This window comes from Phalacrocorax carbo, chromosome 2 (assembly GCF_963921805.1).
Source record: "Phalacrocorax carbo chromosome 2, bPhaCar2.1, whole genome shotgun sequence".
Taxonomy (NCBI): Eukaryota; Metazoa; Chordata; class Aves; order Suliformes; family Phalacrocoracidae; genus Phalacrocorax; species Phalacrocorax carbo.
This window is the reverse complement of record NC_087514.1, coordinates 138,113,930-138,135,295: the sequence shown is the minus strand read 5'-3', so window position 1 is coordinate 138,135,295 and position 21,366 is coordinate 138,113,930. Positions and strand designations below refer to the sequence as shown.

The 21,366-nt window shown below is 39.2% G+C and overlaps 1 protein-coding gene and 1 long non-coding RNA gene across 2 annotated transcripts; one reads left to right on the top strand and one right to left on the bottom strand.

Moving 5' to 3' along the window:
* Positions 1–7,592: 7,592 nt before the first annotated feature.
* On the bottom strand, positions 7,593–11,169 carry NDUFA4 (NDUFA4 mitochondrial complex associated). The gene is made up of 4 exons (XM_064444538.1): positions 10,992–11,169; positions 10,223–10,311; positions 9,829–9,889; positions 7,593–7,810 (listed from the first exon to the last, which is right to left on the bottom strand). Exons 1-4 carry the CDS (start codon positions 11,031–11,033, stop codon positions 7,754–7,756), a joined length of 249 nt encoding a protein of 82 aa, XP_064300608.1. The 5' UTR covers positions 11,034–11,169; the 3' UTR covers positions 7,593–7,753.
* Positions 11,170–11,389: 220 nt separating this feature from the next.
* LOC135312083 (uncharacterized) lies at positions 11,390–19,244 on the top strand. Its single transcript, XR_010371738.1, has 2 exons — positions 11,390–11,688; positions 16,423–19,244. It is a non-coding gene; the product is annotated as an uncharacterized LOC135312083 (long non-coding RNA).
* The last annotated feature ends 2,122 nt before the right edge of the window (positions 19,245–21,366 follow it).

The window sequence follows — 21,366 nt, the reverse complement described above, 5'->3', positions numbered from 1 at the left end:
ATAATTTGTAATGGAGGAATTCATTACACTTCCACTGCACATTTTACATCCTCTGCTTTCCTATGCCTGAGTGATTAGGCCACTTGTTTCTGTCTCTCCATTCTCCTTGCTTTGGATGTTACAAATCTCTCTTTCTGGGGTCTCAAAAAGCTCATTCTTCTTTCCCATAAAAACTCTCTGTAATGACAGAGAAACACAGTAAAATACATCCAAGTAGAATTTTGGATACGCTAATGGATCATTTATTTTGTGTTTGATGTGCACACAGGTAGATAATGGAATATTAAGCTTCATCCAGAAGAGCTCCACTGTTCCTGAAGCATCCTGTTTAATCTCCATGAGCCTGTGAATGCAGCTACATGACTCATTTGACTGCTGGGGCAAGCAACTAGGCTTCAGAATTAGGAGGTTTATTGTTATGTACTATATAAATCATATCTACCTGCCTGACCACTGCATGCTGTGCTCCATGGTGGAAATATTTCTTTGGTAAGATACTCTAAATTTGAGCATCACGTTTTAAGTTTGTCCATCGTTCTCTATTCATTATCAGCTCAAGCTTAGGTTATTAAATTGCAGAATTTGTAAAAACTTGACTCATCTTTACTCCAGCTACCAGGCCAGCTGTAAAAGACTTGATCTGATACGGGAAACAGGTAAAGTTTGAGTCATCATTTTTATCCTCACCATGTAAATATTGCGTGGCAGCCTAGACCGCCTTTAAACACACAGCTGTTATAGCCTGGGCCATCAGTCAACTCCTGACCTTATTCCCCTCTGCCACGGACTGATAAAGCAGACGATTGCCAGGGCCCCAAATAAAGAGCAGGTCAGGTGGTGGTTCTTCACTACCTGTCCATCCACCCATGCAAAAGGGTTCTTTCATATTTTGATTTTGTGCCACCACCATAAAACAGCTTCTGGAAATTTTGACTGTCCTTATTTTGGGGAGAGAGATATTCAACCCTTAACTTTGTTACCCTGCATTACAGAAAAAGTGATGGCAGTCCCTTCTCCAATGCTGAATAGTAATTTGCTGAACAACTCTTTCCAGTGATGCAGACATTTAATTTTCATACATAAAAACAAAACTAAATTTAAAAGATGAAAGATCTTCTGAAGCCCTTTTCCTGTTTGAAGATGTAAGACAAGTTTTGTTCAGGTACAATAATGTAGGGTGAGATATAAAATACTGCAATGTTGAACTAATATAAACAGTTACTGACACTGAAATCATTAAGAGACAGCATTTCAAATTAAAACACATAGAGTTCAGACATGATTCTTACATACATTTTACATTATTTGAATATTTTAGAAATAAGTTAATCTTTAAATAATGCCATTATGAGGCTAAATAAAAAGAAAGAATGCTATTTTCAAAATTAATCATAAACATGTTTTTATTTTTATTTCACACAATTGCACTAATACATTGTCATTAGTGGTTTAAATTCAGGACAGGGTGCACCAGACTTTCTTCTGTGGTTATTCTGCTACTGCTTTTTTTATTTTGAGTGATAATTTAAACCCATTGGAATATCATGCCTTTGTTTTTACCCTTAACCTAATTCTCACTGCATCCTAATAGGCCAAGCGGTCACGGTATGTGTAATGAACAACTTCTGCATTTGTCAAATACATGTAGAAACTGATGTACATGAACAGAGAAAGCTCCTGCATTAAACCCAAGAACTTGCTGTAATTGATGTAAAAACTGATGCAGTTCCATCTGCCTATTCCATTGCATGTATATTACTCCTTTTATTCTGGAATAATTCCTGAACTTTCCTGGGATTTTGTAAATTGGAGGGAGAGATCTGATTTGCACGTGCAGAAAACCATTTCACTGATACCCGGTCATTTTAAGTACATTGTCTCTATAGCAGGGATGAATTTTCCTCCCCTAAGCTTCCAAAAGGAAGCTAAATCTGTTTGATACATCATGGAGATAAGAACAACGTCTGAAGCAAACTACCCCCTCAGCACTCTATCAAAATCCCAGACTACCATGAGATGCAAGTGGTACTAGATTAGGAAGTTTGAAATCGGGATGAAGTTCCGTTTTCTTCCTGTTGATAATGAGTTCTGCTATTTTCCTACTCCCAATCTAGCAAAGAAAAATGTAAAAAAAAAGAAAAAATGTTATCAGTAGTGAGGAAATCTTATTAGATTCAACCTTATTTTTAAACAGCTAGGACCGAAATCTTCATTCAGACACACTGGTGCCTCCCCATTAAATTCCAGCAGTGGCACCACTGGTAGAGAAAGAAAAGCACTCAGATTTTTCACCATTAAGTAATCTGTTTTCATTACCTTCTCAGCAGTTTGTTTCATTTGCCTGCAGTAAGGAAACTAAAATTAGAAAACATTTCATGTTCATAGTTTGCTTCCAATGTGAAAAAAACAAGTCTATAAATTTGTCTATTGGGTTACGCCTTGTGCAGTTCTACTAAAAAAGTTGTCTTTACATTATAGTGATGAACTGTAAATGCCGTAGTGCATTATTTTGTCCAAAGTAATTCAAATTAATGACCCTAGAAATACTATTTGAGGTGTCTAATTTATAAAACATTGCCAATAGTCATGAATATTACTAGCAAAATTTCTATTCTCCATGTAATGTATGCATTGCTATGTGTTAATAAACTTTTTTATGATCATCATTGGAACTTGCTCTCTCTTGCAGGAGCTCCACATGCCAGTCTTGCATCAGCTTTAGTAGCAAATGAATGTCAGGTAAATGCTGTTAGCAAACCATCAAAAGTTTGAATGCATTGTTCTTGCCTTGGCTTGCATACTTAAGTTCTCATTTCAGATTATCTAAAGTAATACTGATTCTGATTGAAAAGAAAACAGAAAAAAATTTGAGCAGGTCAAAATGTGGTGACCTTTTACTAGGCTTTTTGGCTGGTAACTGTGAGAATAACATTAGCTTAGAAAGTCTAAAAATTATCTCTTAATTTCATTTGCATGAAACTGAAAAAAGAGAAAAAGAAAAAAATGTAGAATACTTTTCTGGTTCAGATAAATGTTACTCTGGGTGCTAAAATTAGATTTGCTTCTCAAGAATGGTAGGGGTGTGTATTTTCTTGCCTTGTGCTGGCTCATGTCATGTTTATTAAGTGTTAAGCCTTACCAACCACAGATAATAATATTTTGAAATGATTAAAAAAACCCCAAAGTTCATCCAAGCTGGATGGCAGCAGAATTAACACACATTTGGGAAGCATGCCATCACAGTGGCACCCAGAGACACTCTTAAGAAGCTTAGAGATGAGAGGAGGAGATGAAAAGATTTGAACTTCATCGGAATTTCTCACAACTAAATACTGATGCCAAGACCACTTCCAAGGAAAACTGGATGGATCACGAAAGCATGAAGGTAACCAACTTCTGGACTTCAAAAGAGAGGACTGAGGAGTAAGCTTTTCTGTGAAGTAATATAAAAAACTGCTGTGGCTATGATGCAAGTGAGCACCTATTTTTTGGAGTTCTTAACTGTGTGGGCAACGAAGCTGGTGAAGGGTCTAGAGAACAAGTCTTATGAGGAGCGGCTGAGGGAACTGGGGTTGTCTTGCCTGGAGAAGAGGAGGCTGAGGGGAGACCTTATCGCTCTCTACAGCTACCTGAAAGGAGGTTGTAGCGAGGCGGCTGTTGGTCTCTTCTCCCACGTCACTAGTGATAGAACGAGAGGAAGTGGCCTCAAGCTGCATCAGGGGAGGTTTAGATTGGATATTAGGAAAAAATTCTGTACTGACAGAGTGGTCAGGCATTGGAACAGGCTGCCCAGAGAGGCGGTGGAGTCGCCATCCCTGAAGGTATTTAAAAGACATGTAGACGTGGCACTTCAGGGCATGGTTTAGGAGACGTGGTAGTGTTGGGTTGATGGTTGGACTTGGTGATCCTAGAGGTCTTTTCCAACCTTAATGATTCTATGATTCATAGACCTGCTGTGCTTCACTTTGTCCTCAGGAAAGGGTTTTCTAGCTTATATGTTTGCTTTCATAGTAAGGCTGGCCAATGAGTAGAAACAATAACTTTGTGTGCACTTGCACATATCTAATTTCTTTCAATAATTCATTTTCTGTTCCAAATACTTTTTTAAAATTCCTATAATAACTTTTCAACCTTTCTTTCTGACAAAGTATTACAGTCAAATCAGCATTAAACATACATTTTCTTAGTTTTAAAGGTCATTCAATAGTCACACACCAAACTATATTTAAAAGTAAAGCAGAGCTTGAAAACAGATCTGAAATATATTTCCTCAGATGACATTTGGCTAGAAATCCTATGCAAAATTTAAATTATTCTTTTAATATCAGGCACAACCTTCTAATTTCTTAGAGGCAGTTAGATATTTTATACTCACTTGGAACTTTCCTTACTGCAGGCAAATAACATAAATCCTACTTACTGGCTATATCGAAAATACAACCAAAGGAAATGCATTACAACACATTGCATGGTGCATGCGATCACGTGCCAAAACTATGGAAACCTACAGTTCTTTCTATCCTAGCTGGGCAGAAATTAATTTCAGATTTGATCACCCTGCTGCGTATCAGGATCACTGATAAGGAGGTGCAGAATAACTGCGTTAACAGAAACCTGACAGCGGCCAGCACAATGCTGTATTGTAAGAATAAGTCAAATCTTCCATACCTGGCTTATTAACAAGACCTCCAGACCAGGCCTTCACCGTTCATTCCAAAAAAATCTGCCACAAACTGGAATGTAGCAGCCGTATCCATCTTAGTCGAAATGTAATACTGCAGAATATCAGTATCTTTCCGATAACGTCACCTGCTCAAGCTCAATGACATACCACAGTGTTAATGATGGACTCCAGTTTTCCTGTTAATGACGGGATTTAGTTGTTTCATAAAAGTTAACATCCAAAGATGAACATTAGAAGCTAGAACCCTAAAAATCCGACTGCAATAGTTTCTTCATGCTCTCTTCAGGGAATACCATCTTTGACTTCATGAAGAAGAAAGAGTAGAAGATGGCTTTAAAGAAGCAGCTTTAAAGGTAAAAGCTTTAAAGGTAAAAGCTTTAAAGAAGCAGCTTTAAAGGTAGAAGCTTTAAAGAAAATGGTTGAATATTTTAACAGATAGAATATTGCCAACCTGTGAAAAAGGTTCTCTTTCAGAAACAGTACACTGCAAAAATGCAAAGAAATGTACTGAATACTTATTGACCGCTACCAAGCAGCTATAAATTAGGGCCAAGCACGTACTTTGGTTTTACATGGAATGGTTCCTCTGTCCCCTAAGGAAAACTCACAATGGAAAAAGGTACGGAGGAATTTAAGGCATTGGAGGACTGGAATTTTAACAATAAAAACAATATATGAAATAACAAAAAAAAAAGGAACCAGGGACTAATATTTAAAAAAATACAGGCACTTGTATTTAAAAACAAAACAACAACACACCAAAAAAAAATTTCAAAAACATAAAGCCCCCAAACTACAGAGGAAATAGTAACAAATCACAGAACTGAATGATATGATAGTCTATCAATCCATAAGTTAGTCACAAAATACCAAAAGTTGTGAAACTTTTCTTTTAGGGATTTGAAGAACACACATTGTCGTGCTACCTACAAAGTTAGTGAATTCAATCCATCTATGTCCCAAAACTGAAGATTTAACCAAGTGCTTAATTTCTGCCCACAGAATAATTTAAGACAGACTTCCAGTAGGTATTGTGTGGCCATAAGTCGCTGTAGGTGTGAGGGTTCAACAATAAGAAAAACATCTACAGTGAGAAATTAGTCCCATGGAGAAAAAAAAATAGCACAGTATGTTTGTATGAAAATAATGTTATTGGTTGAGCTGGTTAGTCACACAAAATATGCAGCATTCTCCATTTGACCTGGTTTCTTTTTGGAAATTATGTAGCATTTTTCAGTTACTGAATATTTCAAGCATCAAAGACTGAGGAAGAAAAAATTCTTACGGCAATGGTGACTATTGTCTGTTACCATTTAAAATAGGACAAAACCATACCCCCAGAATTAAACCAAGCAAGCACCTCCTCAGGATAACAGGCTTTAGAATGAGATGTGATGGTTTTAACTCAAAAGACTTAGTGTCTTGTCTATTTTCAGCAGAAAGTCTGTTTAGTTTATCTTAAGTGCCTTTATTAAAAAAGAACACGAGACTATACCCTCTTCAGCTGTGACCAAAAAGAACACCCGTTCTCACCTCACTGAGAATCAGGTTTACTTCCTCGATGTTGGTCTTTCTTAATATCCAGAGAAACAATCTGCATTTGAAGACCATGGCAGTATCAATAAAATCCCAGAGGATTACCAACCAGTAAATTATAAGAACACTTCCCATTTTAACATGACACACTTTTCAAACTAAAGAACAAAAAGTGTTGCAACATAATGTTCTACTTCCTAAAAATATTTGGATTCAGAGAGCAACCACAGTCCCCGAGGACACTTCCAGACTTTGCCCACCAGTGTAAACATCAACTGTCATAACACTCATTTTCTTCTTCAGACTCCACAAGAGCCTCTCAAACAAGCAAGTAAGAACTGCAAGTAAATCCACCATTTTAGTATATAATTAACATAATCTGAACTGCTACCAAATAAACCACATGCAATTGACCTCTAAGATTTTTGCGTATAAAACATGAAGTTTTTGCAAGTATTTGTTATTCCGCATTTACCACAGAAGAGTTTTTATTCTCCAGTAAAAGTTCTTGCTGCTGTTTCTTTGAATCCACCCCTATGATTTGTAAGAGCAGCTACGGTTAGCTACATTCTCAGAGGTCACTAAGTGTATTAACGTATTAAGAAAGGAAGAGCTGTACTCTGTCAGACAGTCCAGAACTGTATCTCTTAACCAGGGAAATACTAGATGGTCACAGAAAAGGACAAAGAACCTACACTAAGTTACAGACCTGCAAAGATATTTTGTCTTCCCATATCAAGGCTCAGCCAAGTAATGAAGTATGAGAACTTGCCCTTGCCGAAACATGTTCTTGTTCTTACATGAAAATCTAATTATTTCCTCGAATCCTGTACCCTGTTCTGCTGTGTGCTTCCCTTCTTTAAAAGCATGGTCTGCAGGGAATCTTGAATATGTTCCTTGAATTTAAATTTTTAAATATTTAAGATTGTCTTCTTGTTTATTAACAAACTGCTTGTGACAAAATGAAAGGGAAAAAAAAAAAAAAAGCAACAAAACCTTTTGCAGAGTTTGGCCTCTGCCAGACTTTGCCAGATGTGCCTCCCTGCTGGACAATGACTTGTTAGCACTGACTTGTCTGCTACCAAATCTTCTTGAAGTGGCAAGCAGAAAAATTCAGGTGCAATTTAAAAAAATATAAAGATCTATAGACACACACATAAATATGTGCTTTCAACTTCTTGCAGTTTGCTATCCTGCATGAACACGCTATTATTTCTCTAAAGTCAACAGACTGAGTATAAAGCCTATCAGGACAACTCTGCTTTCTTGCTGAGCAAACATGAATTGGTTTTTGCTTACTATTCGACTGACCATACAACAAACTGTTAACAGGAGGATATTCTCGTTTTGTAAAAGTAAAGAGTAGACACTCCAAGTTTCAGACATTTATTAAGCCTCATCAAAACACTTTCAAACACATGACCAAGTGCAGCGTGAGGCAAGTTTGACCATTTCCTGGATGATTAAGCATGACAATTGTGCGGACGGCTTCCGGAAGACCTTTCTGTGCAGCTTATGAGATGAGTGTGTTGTTCAGAAGTCAGGACGGTCCTTTTTCAGTCTGCTGTAGTCTACATTAACCGAGTAGAACTAGGAAAGAGAGGGGGAAAAAATGAGTAAGAAGCTCAACTATCTGTTTTGCACAGTATTTACTAAAAAAAAAATAAATGCAACATTTGAACTCATGTCAGGAAACCGAAATCATAGTTTGAGACTGTACACTAGACAATAATAAATAAATAAAACTTTGAAAAGCAGTAACTTTTCAATGTTATCTTCATTCTGCATACAGTATAAGAAGCTCTGCATTTAAAACTAGGCAGTGCTTGGTGCTCATGTCTACAACCAGAGAAAACCTACAGTATCTCTTCTTTAATTGCCAGAATTAAAAGTCCATTCACACGAAGTTCTTACAGTACTGCTGAGGTTATCTTTTTTGTCCAAAATCCATGTGCTCCTGTTTGCCTAGCTTGCCACAAGGCACAAAGCGTGATGTATGTAAACAGCATCACAAGGGAATGTTTAGAGCAGCACTGCAAAAGCCAAGTTTGGTTTAAGTAGCTGCATCTAGAACTGCCAGGTATGACAAGGAGAACAGATACTTTCACACTCTCAGTTTATATTGAAGAAGTTGGATCCCATTACAAGCAATTCAAAACAGCCCAAAGTCACTGAGGGCAACGAATTTACAGACTAAAAGCATATTTTGGCATCCCAGTCTGACTTGATATCAAGCATGTGATGCTACAGTTTTTCTTAAACAAAAAAAAATTAATAATAATCTATTAGCTTGATTACTTCTAGTTATGCCCAACTTTAATCATTTTTCTTTTAACTTCCTCAGAGAAAACAAAACAGCCTACAGCACATTCAAATTACAGCTTTCTGTGCAACTCCTACAGTAATGACCAGGTCTTCAAATATTTTCTTTGGGAAGACTGAGGAAGTTGATATGACAAAGAAGTTTAGAGAAGAAAAATTATTTCATCAAATCCTACAACTTGTTATATCAGAGTTTTTTGCTGAACAGTCATCCTCAGTTTGGACTATCTGTCTTTCCATTTCCCACAGTGCACATTTAGAAAAAAAAATCCCCAACGATACACACACCCAAATATGGCAAACCCTGAGGGTGCGTTTGCAGGCTAAGACAGAAGGGGAATGCTACACAAGGCATGCAGTCTTTAAAAGAATTTGTGCTGCGCACTATGTTGAAACTGCCTCTTTTGGATATTTAAGAAACCGCAACATTCCAGAAGCAGCAATGAAAACAAAGTATTACGTTCTTCCTGGACCTTTAAGGGAATTGCAACATATTTTATTTTGGAGAGCGGTCTGGGATTTGGGATGGGTGTTTTGGTTCCCCTCCCCCCCCCCCCATTTCAATGATTGGAATAGTAAGATATGGTACTGAACTGACATTAGGTTTGAAAATATTGTTGGTTTGCCTTTTTAGTAGCTTGAAGATAATCTTTAAATATTCTTAACAGGAATCAACCACTTTAGTAACATGACAAAAGAATGATTTCTGTAAACTACCAAATGTTTTACACATCTTTGCGTGCTTCTTCATTAGTTCAATGAAATAACTTGAATATTAAAGAACATTTCTATTGCATCCAGTTACTTACAGACGACTGCTTTGTTTTCAAACAATCAGCCGTAGAACTAAGCGCTTATGTTAAACACTAATATTTTCCTGCTTTGCTTCTCGTGAGTAAAGGCTAATAGTTTAGAGCTTAGAAAGCTTTAGTTCAGAATTTATGAGGCTTTGTCCTTCTCTCTGTAGTTTATTTCTAAGTATTATGAGCTAATATGTATAACTATATATTACATATATATGCAATAATTGCATATAATTCCTCTTCTTCTTACAGTGCAAGATATATGACTGCTTCCGTATAGACTCCTTTCACCCCATTATCAACCAACTCTGGGAAAGTTTTAAATCTCAAACTCAGCGCTCTGCTCTGAGTTCTAGAGACAAATGTTACACAGCACAGGAAATGCACCACTCATGCAGCTACTTTCCAATATACTCAAACATTGTAAAGCAGTAGGCTACATCTTTGATGTTACATTTCCTAAAAACCTATTTTTCATTTTACCTTGTACTGGTCACTGGGAGACATTTTGTTCCAAGGTTCCGGATTATTTTTCTTGTCCCAGCTATTGAGAAGAATGCAAGATATGAGAACACATTAAGAGAATCACACTACCTTCAAAATCAATAAAATTCATACGTGTACTGTGTTTATTAGGCCATGGAGACTCACCCATCCAAATAAGTTTCCACAGAAAGACACAATCCTTTGTCAGCTGTCTCTAAATAGCATACGGTAAACAACAAAATCCCCAGATCAAGGAAATCTCTGCACACTTAGTGCCAGTAATATTGGGGCAAGACATTAAGGCCTCCAGAAACACAAAGACCAAGGCAGTGCAGTTTACTTTAATATATGCAGCAAGAGGACTGGGCACTGTGAATGACTGTATACATACCAGACATCAGGGTTGAACACTGCCAGACGCATGAGATACAGGCCTGCGCCAACGCCTCCGGATCCAATGATCAAAAACAGAGGGATCAACTAAAACAAACAAATTAAATGTCACACCACAATATAACAAAATAGTATTATTACATAGTGTTTCTGGCTACAGCAACGACAGACCAAAGAACAACCTGGCACACTTTGAGCATGCATGGCCCTCTGAAACGCTGACATAAGGTCCCTGCGTGCAGGACATCCCCAGGGGCAGAGAGGAACCAGCAGCTACAGAGAGGCAGATGTGGAAAAAAGTACTGCTACATGCAGAACGACCAAACGTCCCGTAACAGCACGTTTCTGAGGAACGGACATCCGTCCCTCCGCTGCCCAAAACAGCCCCGACCGTGAAGAAAATGGGAGCGGGGGGGTGCAGGGGAAGGGATGAGCGAGATTAATGAAAAAGCCACCCTGAGCGTTGCTGCTGCAGCACAAGAAAGGCCTACGTACACTAGGAAATTATAAACATATATATACATATATATGTTTACATGTAAGAAAAAGGGGACCTGGCCGCGTCTCAGCGATCAGCCCCGAGCTGCCCACACGCCGGCAGCCCCGGCCCACCTGAGGGACCAGGCGTCCCGAGGGGAAAGCGACAGAGGAGCGCGGAGGGGGGCGGCCGGGGGCAGCGCCCGTCGGGCCGGGGCACGGAGGGTGGCTCGGGGCAGGCGCGGCCCGCGGGGCCGAGGCGCCGCCGGGGCAGCGCCGCGGGTACTCACGCTGGGGTGCTTCCTGGCGTGGCTGACCATAACGCGGAACATGGTGGCGGCGGGCGCAGGCGAAGGGCTCACTCCGTACCAGGCTCCGTGCCCGTCCTCCCCCTCCAGCCGCCGAGGCCCAATGTCACCCGAGGCCCCCGCCGCGGCAGGTGCCCACCGCCGCAGCCCGGATGTAGCAGCTCCGGCGTTTGCCTGTTCGCCCTCCGCCGCGGCGCCCCCGGCCGGCGCCCACGCCGCGGCTCCCCCCGCCGACACCGCCGAGCGCCCCGGGCGTCGCGCCTCCCGCCTTAGCGGGGCCCCCGTCCGGGCAGGCTGGCAGCGCGGCTCGGGGCGCAGGCACCCGCCGGGACACCCCGGGCCCGCTCGGCGGCGGGGTGCCGGGCAGGCGCCAACCCCGCCCCGCCGCGGAGGGCGGTGTGGGCAGCGCCTGCGCTGAGGGCGGTTGGCTGGCGCGGGCAGGGCGCGCGGGGCCGCCCGCCTCGGCGCATTCCTCTCACGCCGTCTTCGGGCCGCCGCTGCCCCACCTTCGGCGGTATCGGGACTGCGCCCGGCGGCCTGTGGGTGCCCGGAGGTGCCCCCGCGCCCGCCCTCTCGGCGGGGCAAACCTCGCAGCATAGGTCTGTCTGTACCGCCACCCCGGGTCAAAGCCGAGGGGGTGGTTTGACGGCGGGGCGAGAGAGTCATTATCTTGAAAAAGGTACAAGAGTGAATTTCCTCATAAAACTGCTAAGCTACAGTTAGGGTGGCGACAGCTGGGTGCATACGTAGCGCTGAGAGAGACCTTTGATATTCAAATTTAACGTACAAGTGCTACAGAGTGGAAGAATTATCTTCGGCAGAGAGTTTTACAGTGAAGCGTTACACATTTTGGCCAAGGCTGCATTGGATTTAATTATTTTTGTTGTTAGGTAATTATAAATGAGCCAACGGAGCTACTTTATAACTAAGCACATCCAAGTGCCTTCCTAGTTTGGTCTCCATTGCTGTAGATCTTATTTTATATAGAATTAGGAACACAGTGCCTATCTTCGCGTAGGATCACTAGTCACATTTCTTTCACAAAAAGTAACCCAAAAGCTAAGTTTGCACCAAGTCATTAAGAAGTTGACTTTTAGGTGGCGGGAATTGCAGCACGCTGCTAACCTAAGACAAGGAAGAGTTCCTTTCCTACGTTAGAAGCAGAATAACTTTACATGAATGCAAATGGTTTGTGTGGATGTATATCAAAGTAAAATCTTGAAATAAAAAATAACGAAATAACTTAGCACTTCCACAAACTGTCTTCTGCATATTTTCAAGAATTGCTTCAGATTCCTTGCTTATCATTCCATAATCCAGCGATTTTTAGTTTGCCAAAGCCAGTTTATTCTGGCTAACAGATAACCATGGACAAGACAAAGATGATGGCAGTTGGTCATATTCAGTAACTTGTACAGATACATTTGCCAAGTCATTGGATGACACCACAAAAATTATAACGTGTTTTCTTTGGAGCTATACAATCCTGTTGTCTCACTCATTTGTTTCAGGATTGATGAACAAAGGAGCATAGTTGCAATGTTCCAAGATTCTGTTAACCATGCCAGTATATATTATGTGGTGGGGACAGTATTTTTCCAGTTTTTCCAAATTAAAAGAGGATTTTTGTCCGTGCAGTTAAAAGTATTGAAAATATCATCACCACGATTTCTTGTAAGGGAGAAATACCTGAAGCCTTCAAGGGTAACCTGGAAGGTTACACTACTCACGCTCTGGTACCGTAATTGAACTTTTTACCATATATTTGGATCACAACCAGTTGCCGAAGCAGCTGCAGGATAACCAGGGAGAGACCAAAGGGTAGATGGATAGCCAGTAACCATGTGGGGCTGCTCAGTGAAACTTGCCTCAGATTGAAACAGCCTCCTTTCTTCTGCACAGCGGACCTAAGGCTAATTAGCAGAAATTCAGAGACTTTGAGTAGCCTATTTCTATACTACTAAAGGAAGGCCATCAGGGATACGTTATTTCTGCTAGGCATGTCTTGGGCACCTATTTTTAGGAAATATATCGTGGTTCTTATGTGCTTCTCAGTGTATTTTTTTCCAGTGATTTATACTTCTGCTGGCTTCTTGTGCTTTTATGAATTTAGACAGAGGCACAGTACCTGATCAATTTGCAACATTTGTCATGCATAGCTTTCACAAATTTTAACCATTGTGTATATCGGCTTTTATTTCTAGGCCTGCATGGCTCAGCTCGTTCACTGTTCGTATACATGTCTTATTATTTACATTACTTGGACTTTTGTGGATGTTAATGAATTTTATAGACAAAAAAAATTGAAGTGTGAAAACAAGCAGAAAACAGATTTTTTCACTATCATTTTAGAAACCGTGAGTTAATATTCTTGAAGTACACCAGTGCAAGCATCGCTAAAAATGCAGTCTCTCAGTTGCTGGGCTTGGTGAAATTCTGAGTGTGAACTCAAGCCACATCATGGTGGATTGATGGAGGGTCTGTGGTTCCTCCAAAGACCTACTGAGCTGCCATGTTTGTGTGCTTCAACTGTGCTATAAATTGTATGTGTTTATAGTAATGCTGTCAATATACTAGCCATACTAGAAGACTAACAATTTTCTATTACTCATCAAGAATCTATCCATTCCCTTAAAGAAAGTGAATGCTAGAAAAACATAGAGGATTTTACCACTCGCATCTGACGCTTAGCTACTCAAGCTGAAAGTATGCACATTTGTTTCCCCTTAAAGTTTGCTGTCTTTGTGTTCATGCCTGACAAATTTATGATGCTTTAGTTAGACTAGTTGCTTCTTTTATTCTGGGTAAAGTTATTTTTGTGTAGGTTTCTGCTGTTTAAATGAGTGAATCCATAAATCCTTCAGGTATTTTGGCAAGGTTTTGTGATGAACCGGTCCATTAAGAACTAAGAGGCTAGATTTGCAGTAGTACTCAGCACTGTTGAAAATAAAGTCCTTGGGTTATTCTGGTGCTTTATCATTTTTTTTCCCCTCTTTTGTTCTCCTGTACAGCCTCACCTCATGCCTTCTGTCTCTCCCTTGTCCTTCTTTGATTGCTATCATATCTTGTTCCTATCCTCAGGCTCATCTGAGCTTTTGGTTTCAGAAACTTTTCTTCTATTCCAGATGCTTTGTTTCATGTTTGGTGGCCTTCCTGTTTCTAAAGCCTTTCTTCCCTAAACCTTGCCTGTTATTATGAGTGATATATCCACAGACTTCTGCTCTGTTAGACATCAGTTTTGGTGTGCTTTTTTTTATATCAGTTTTAGCCACAAGATACAATCATGACTGATCTCCTGAAGAACAGGAATATGAAGTTATAATAAAATCTGAGGTTATTTGAAGAATTGTACTCTTAAGGTTTGACAGAATCAGTTGATTAAAAAAATCAACAGGGGCATAATTATAGTCACTTTGAAGTTACACATTTTAATTGGAGGAAAATAGGAAGGAAAGACTACTAGATTTGGAGATGTTCCAACTAGTCACAGATCAGGAACCTAAATTCATTGTGAATTGCCATGCATCATCAAGGGCATTTCTCTATTCATGAGAACAATGTATAAACTGAGGATTTTCTGTAGGACATACTAGTTTTGGTAAAAAGGCAAAGACTTTTAAACATAATTCTTAGCAGAGAAAATTAATTCTAGAAGAGCAGATGTATTTAAAAACTTCCAAAAAATGTGAAAATGTAAACCCTGGCGTACATGCAACAAATCCACAGGGGTTTTTATGATTTTTTCATGGATTGTGAATTTTTTTTGTGTTTTGGTTCCCATTTGTACATCTGTTCCCTCAGTTGTAAGTCCTTCTGTTCCTTTCTCTGCACTTAGTGGGGGGCAACAGCAGAACAGGACACATGTATGCACACCTCTGCAAAACCCATTTGGAGTGGTCTGTTTACCTCTTCCTTAAAGTTTGACTTACTTTTGGTTTTAACACTGAAATGGAGTGGCTGCATATTCTATCCCTGCATCCCTTGCCTAAGGTCAATGAGGGAATTTAGGGGACTGAGGTGGACGGGTGGGGGCAGTAATCTTTCAGTTTAGCATCTTGTGATTAAAAACTTCCATTAAGTGTAAACATTGTAATTATAACACTTCTGGAAAAAAAAGGTAAGAATTTCAGTATATTACAGGAAATTGAGTCAAATGCTACGTTTACAAAGAAAAAAATTTGAATAAAAAAATTACAGATATAGGTGATAATTTTTTTAAACTGCACAAAAATATGTGTAGCATTTAAGAGAACTATGGTAAAAGGGAAACAGCTGCTGGAAATCTTGATTACTAACAAAATAGAAGGGCTATAACAAAGAAGAGACTAATAACAAATAGTACTGAAATATATGGTACAGAAATATTTTACTTTCTCTCATTTATGTCTCAGAAGTATGGGTTGGTAAAGTTTGTCTCCATACATTCCTTAAAAGTACACAGTAATCTTAGCATTATAAGTAGATTATTATTTTATTTTAAAAATACACCTGATTTCAGCTGGAATATGTTTATTTAAAGACGTTATGCAGCATAACCTGCTAGCAACCATATAAGCAAAATTTCTGTTACATACGGATGCTAGAGATCTGGAAAAGAAAAAACTTGGCGACAGTGGTTGTAGGTTCTATTACTAAGGGAAGAATAGTTTTCTAGAGTTTATAATCTGCTCAGCAAGTCAAAGAATATTTTATTACTATTAAGACAAATACTTTTTTTTAGTTCACATGCATTTATGTATTTAACTTAGGATTATTACTTTATATTACTAATAGAAATTGCGTCCTGGATTTTTACAGTGCTATTTGTAAAATTAAAAATTGTAAATTTGTAAGTTTGTAAAATTAGCCCTAACGTACAGAACTTTTGTAAATTACACTTTTATTAAGTGTACAGCTGTACATATTGCTGTAGCATTAAGAGTCATTATAATTACTTTAAAAGAAGTAAATCCTTACTTTCAAATAAAGGCTTTTATTTGAAAATGAAAATAAATAATGCTTTTACACAAAGAGAGTAAATATGTGCTATTTAGCAAAAGTGAAATTACCAGTAATAAAATGAAGCAAGGATTTCCTTAATCTTTCTCTCCTGAAGTTAATCATCTTCTGGCAAAACGTGGATATATTTACAAGTATTTAAAATTTTGTCCTTGAATATAATTTTTATAAAATAGCAGTTCCTCAGCTGTCATAAATTGTTATTGGCAAAACTGCATGAAAAAATTTAGAAGGAAGCAATTTGTCCATAGGAACAGAAAGCAAGAAAGAGAACGACATGGCAAAAGCAGAACAGCTGAGAATCAAATGCTTAAAAGGAACGAAATCGTGGTGCCTGCTTACTCTCTAGGTTCAAGAGAGCAAATGAAATAGCTGTTCTGTATATTTAAAATATATTTTGTTTTAAATTATATAGTCTGCCAAAAGCCAGGGTGCAGGCGTACAGGCCCACGCAGCTTGTACCCGACTGGAAAGCTTGAACCTGACCCGAAGACCACAAGAAGTTACTGGAATGACCCCCTGAAAACTACGCTGATTCAGTGCCCAGTTACAGATAATTTCTTTCCTGTGACTGCATCCACAGGGGGTGTTTCCTGGTAAACTCCTTTTGTGCTTGATTTGAAAAAACTTCTCTATATAGAAAAGGTAGGTTTAATGGCTCAGCGGAAAGTGAAAATCTTCACTAAAAATGTAAATAGGACTGGTACCTGGAACTGGTTTTAGCTAGGTGCTGCTTCAAATGTTTAATAACTTGTTAGAGAAAAATTAAAACTGCTTCTGTTTCTAATGCCTATAATTGTCTTAAGGCTTTTGATCTTTCATCTTAATACAGGAGGTTAAAGGATGCTTGTTAGTTTCTGCTATGGAGTAAGGATAACGCTTCCCTGACTATTCTGTGCCATTTCTTTTACATATGCTGGGAAGAAATAGATAGTCCTTACAAGTCCTCTGATCTGAGGACAAAATTTAAGTTAGCCTTTGATTAACCTTGTTTGCTTATAGTTTTTTCAAAGTTTACTCAAATCTCAGCTGATTTTTTTTATGCTGGGAATCTACACTACCTGAGACAAGTCATGGATTTCTAGGGCTGGCATGACAGTCAGGTTCACGCTACCAGAAACTATTATATTTCATCAGCTATTGGCTAATTATTTATAAAAATCTGGTTAGGGTTTGCTCTCTGAAAAAAAGCTGTTCTCCTTTACTGGAAAAGAATAGTTTGGTATTGACAGCCCTTTCCAGGACGTGCTGCTGCTTGGGAGAAACCGATGCAGCTGCCACAGGAGTGGCTCAAGCAGACAGTCTGGGAACAGAGCAGGCTGCTTATAAGCGGCTTCCAAAATGTAAAAATACAAAAGAAAAGTATAATTGACTGCACAACAGCTGTAAGGAATGATATATGAGACCTCACGTCCACTATGTTTTCCAAACACAAAAAGGAACAACAAACAAACATGAAAACAGCATATGTTTACAAAGTATAGCCTTACTGCTTGTGTCATTATCTGCACAAGCTGTGTCCACAAGGGATTGAACAGTTAGGAAAGTATAAATAGGTTTTGTATTCTAATTTTTTTTCTGTATTTTTTCTTCAATGGAGAATGTCAGTATTTTAATGGAAACACAATTTATAGAAAGAATGAAGCTCCCACATCTAACAGTTTCAATAAGCCAAAACTTGTTCTCATTTAAGACAGTGATAGAGCCTTTAGAGGACAGGATTAGACATAATTCTGATCAAGCGATTTTCCACAAACCTAGTCTGGAGAAAATCTCATCTGTCTTCCACTAACATGAGCTGTATGCTTTTGTTTTCTTTATGGAAAGTGTAAAGAGGGATTCTTGCGATTTATGAACTGGAGGGCTGATACTGCTGTTTTGGAAGTAAGAATGTTGCTCATGTACTTTCCAGAGAAAACATTATTTGCTTCTCTTTTCTGCTCTAGTTTTTAGAGCAAGGTTAATGTTTGTAGAGTAGAAAGGCTTGCTGAATAGGAATTGCAAAAGAGTGTTTGGCAGGTAGTTTAGAAGTCCAGTATGTTTTCTGCGTTGCAGCAAGAAAAGACGCGTCAATCCAGCTGCTGATACCAGATGACAGAACTATTATTGATTACTTTAGGAGTCTTTGAATTATGTTGCAGATCCTGACGCTGTTGGGTAATACAGTGCTGTCTGAAAAGCATGAATGTGGAGTGCGTTTTGCTTGTGTTTCCATGAATGACAGTGCTGTTGGGGCAACACATTTCACAAAACTTTGGAAATGCAAAAGTTAGCGGTTAGTTTAACCACCTCTGTCTTCTGAAATCAGTAGAAAGATACAGGCAGCTCCCAGAGGCAACCTAAAGTACAGGTAGAATAAGTAATTCTTTCAGTATGTCATCCTTGTCCCTTGCCAAAACCACTGGAGATACAAGCTGATGCACAGGGATGGACTCAGTTGCATTTTGGAAGATGTCGCTGGATAAACCTCACACTTTCACCACCCTTCAGAGAAAAACCAAGATACCTGCGGCATCCTGGTATGAAACTGGTAAGACCTGGACAGCTTGTGCAGAACATCTAAGAATATCTGTTTCTTGGAATTCTCTCTGTGCGAAAACATGAGACTTGGGGTTCCTCCTACAAGGGCTGTGCTGTCAGACACTGCAAGGGCTGATCAGTTTTGTAGGCAGCCTGACTTTGCAGACAGTGGCATTTATAACTGAGGATAAACTATTGATATCTTGGCAGTGGTTTAAACCTTTTCCTGGCTTTGCCACCTGAAGTACAATTTAGCCATAAAGAAAATCTGCATGGAGGGGCATGCTGCCAGGTTCTTGTAAAGGAGCAAGCAATGGATCTCCAAGCACTTGCCCTTTTACACTTAAAATATCTCCAGTTAGCACATTCACCTGAATCATTAGTACTTTATGCAGATAATTTCTAGCACAGCAGAATGTGAAATCCAGGCTCAGCTTGCCTCCTTTCTCGGTTTCAGCTACTAAAGAAATGTGCTCTACTCACTCTGCTTGCGAGAAAGGAGATAGACCATGTTTTCGCCTGGGTACAGACTGAGGTGCTGCATTGTACTCTAACTCATCTGCCACAGATTTTGAGAAATTATGTTTTTTGTCTTTATATGCATTTACCTGGATTAGTACAAAACTCAGGGTTCTGTTTCTAAATGGAAATAGCCCATGATATCTCGATAATAAATCACAGAAGCTTTATCAAAAGGTGCGTGAATTGCTTTGGCTACTCGAGTTCTCTTTGTGGTTTTTTTTTGAAACTTCTGTTAAAAACTGTGATGTAAAACTTAGCAAGAAGTAGTTTTCCCATGTTATCCTTTTTAAAAATACAGTTTCATTTAAATGTTGGGAATTGTATTATTATATTTATGGGAAAAGGACAAGGTTTTGATGTGTGACTGACCCCACCCTCCTCCTTTCAGGGTTATCTACAGTATATCTGTAAGATTCACACTGTGTGATTGCATGACATATATACCTGTAGTAAGACTTCTGAGCAGGAATTTCTTATTGTATTTGAAGAGCAGATTCTAGACTGAAGTGAAAATGATGCGAGGGGGAAATCACAGCATATATTTATATTTTTTTCTTATATGTACTAAGATCAAAAATTTTCTCTGAGAACAGGCAGAACGTGAGAGTTACCAAATTTAATTAAAAGGAGTTTCCTAAAGTACTTTTTTTTTCTGTGAAATGCTGTTCTCATCTTACATCGTAGAAGAAACCAGATAAAAGACAACAGAATGTTCTGTTTACTTGCTTGTTTCAGAACATCCTTCGTCCAAAAAAGCTGACTCCTGTCCTTCGCTAACCCATTTATCTGACTAACTTAGAAGCTTGTATACTTTGCAATGTTACTCCATTGATGCTGTCTCTTCCCATCTCTTTTTCCTCTTTGGGACCTGCCTTTAAGAAGCACCTCCTTCAGGCAGCCATCCCTATTTATGAAGACATAAGCAGAACACTAACGCTTGTGTGCAAGAGCTGCCTTAACAAACACATGTAGTACTGAAGTGTTCAGGCACCCAATGCTCTTGTCTTTTCTCCATGGAATGCAAAACAGATGTTGATGAAATGAATAAATTTTAAATTTAATTTAAATTAATTTAAATCTTCTGCAAGCATAATTTAAAATGCTGGAGCTCTGAAAAGAAATGCCCATGACAAAAATGCGTCTCATAGGAGATCCATTTTACACAACCTCTCCACAGCAGAATCATTGCTAATTAAAAAAAAAAAAAAAAAAAAGTAAGGAGGCCAGTCTAGAGATGAAATAGTGGTGTTTTTTTTAAGTAAAAAAGTCTTTAAAAGAACAGTCTGTCTTATCAAACTTGGATTCAGTATATTTGTTTGTGGGGTAAAATGAGTTTTGATTAAAACTTGGACAAACTGAAATGATTAATGTATTTTAAAATCAGAAAATTCCAGTGCAATGCGTTTTAAAAGAAGTAATCCACACTGCATCTTCTAAAGAAACAAATCAGGACAGTGGGAATTTTTGCTCCCTGTCTCTCCCTCTCTGCTCCCCCATTTGATCTGGGAGGAGAGGAAGCATGATTTTCAAGGTCATTGTTCTTTTAAATCAGCTTGCTGGTATACTGTTTCATGACCGTGGAATCTGGAAGAGAAAGAAGAGTCATTTGAGGGGCGACAGAAAAGACTGTATTGTGTATTTCACAAATCTTTTTTCTTTAGAGCCATGTCGAGTCACAGAATACAAATAAATAGTAGTTAGAACACAGACAGGTATAGTGTTATTACATGGAACAGTAAAGGATGAAGTGAATCACTAAAGTCAAGGTTACACGGTCATTTTAATTCACAGTAAGTCCAAAGTGCTATGCAGAGGCAGTTTTATCCATCCTTTGCCCTTGCCTACTCATATGCCAGCACCAGTTCACATAAGGCGCTGCAAAAGAGACGGAACAAAAAGTTTTATTTATGCATCAATTCCAGCTCATTGCTAATGCCAGCATAAAGGATGTGACTGCAAAAAAGCATCCTGGAGAAGCAAATGGCAGAGGGGCGATGAGATCCTGCCTTCTCACTACAGGCCTGACTGTAGTAGATCTATGTAGGTCACGTAGCCACCACCAGCTAATCTACCTGTTCACCACCACCACCATCTGATCTAACACGGCCTTGCTGGTGAGCCGGGCAGTTGCACCTGCTTTCCGCTCTCCCCACGTGCTCCCGTCCTTGTATCCTTCCCCCTGGCTTGCACTGGATCAACTGGTCTTGGAGCCACAGGGCTTCTTGGTAGAGTAGCTTGCTGTCAGATCAGTATCTCGCTCACTGTATGGCTGGATAATTGCAAAATTTGATACAGATACTGAGAATGGAAGATGGCA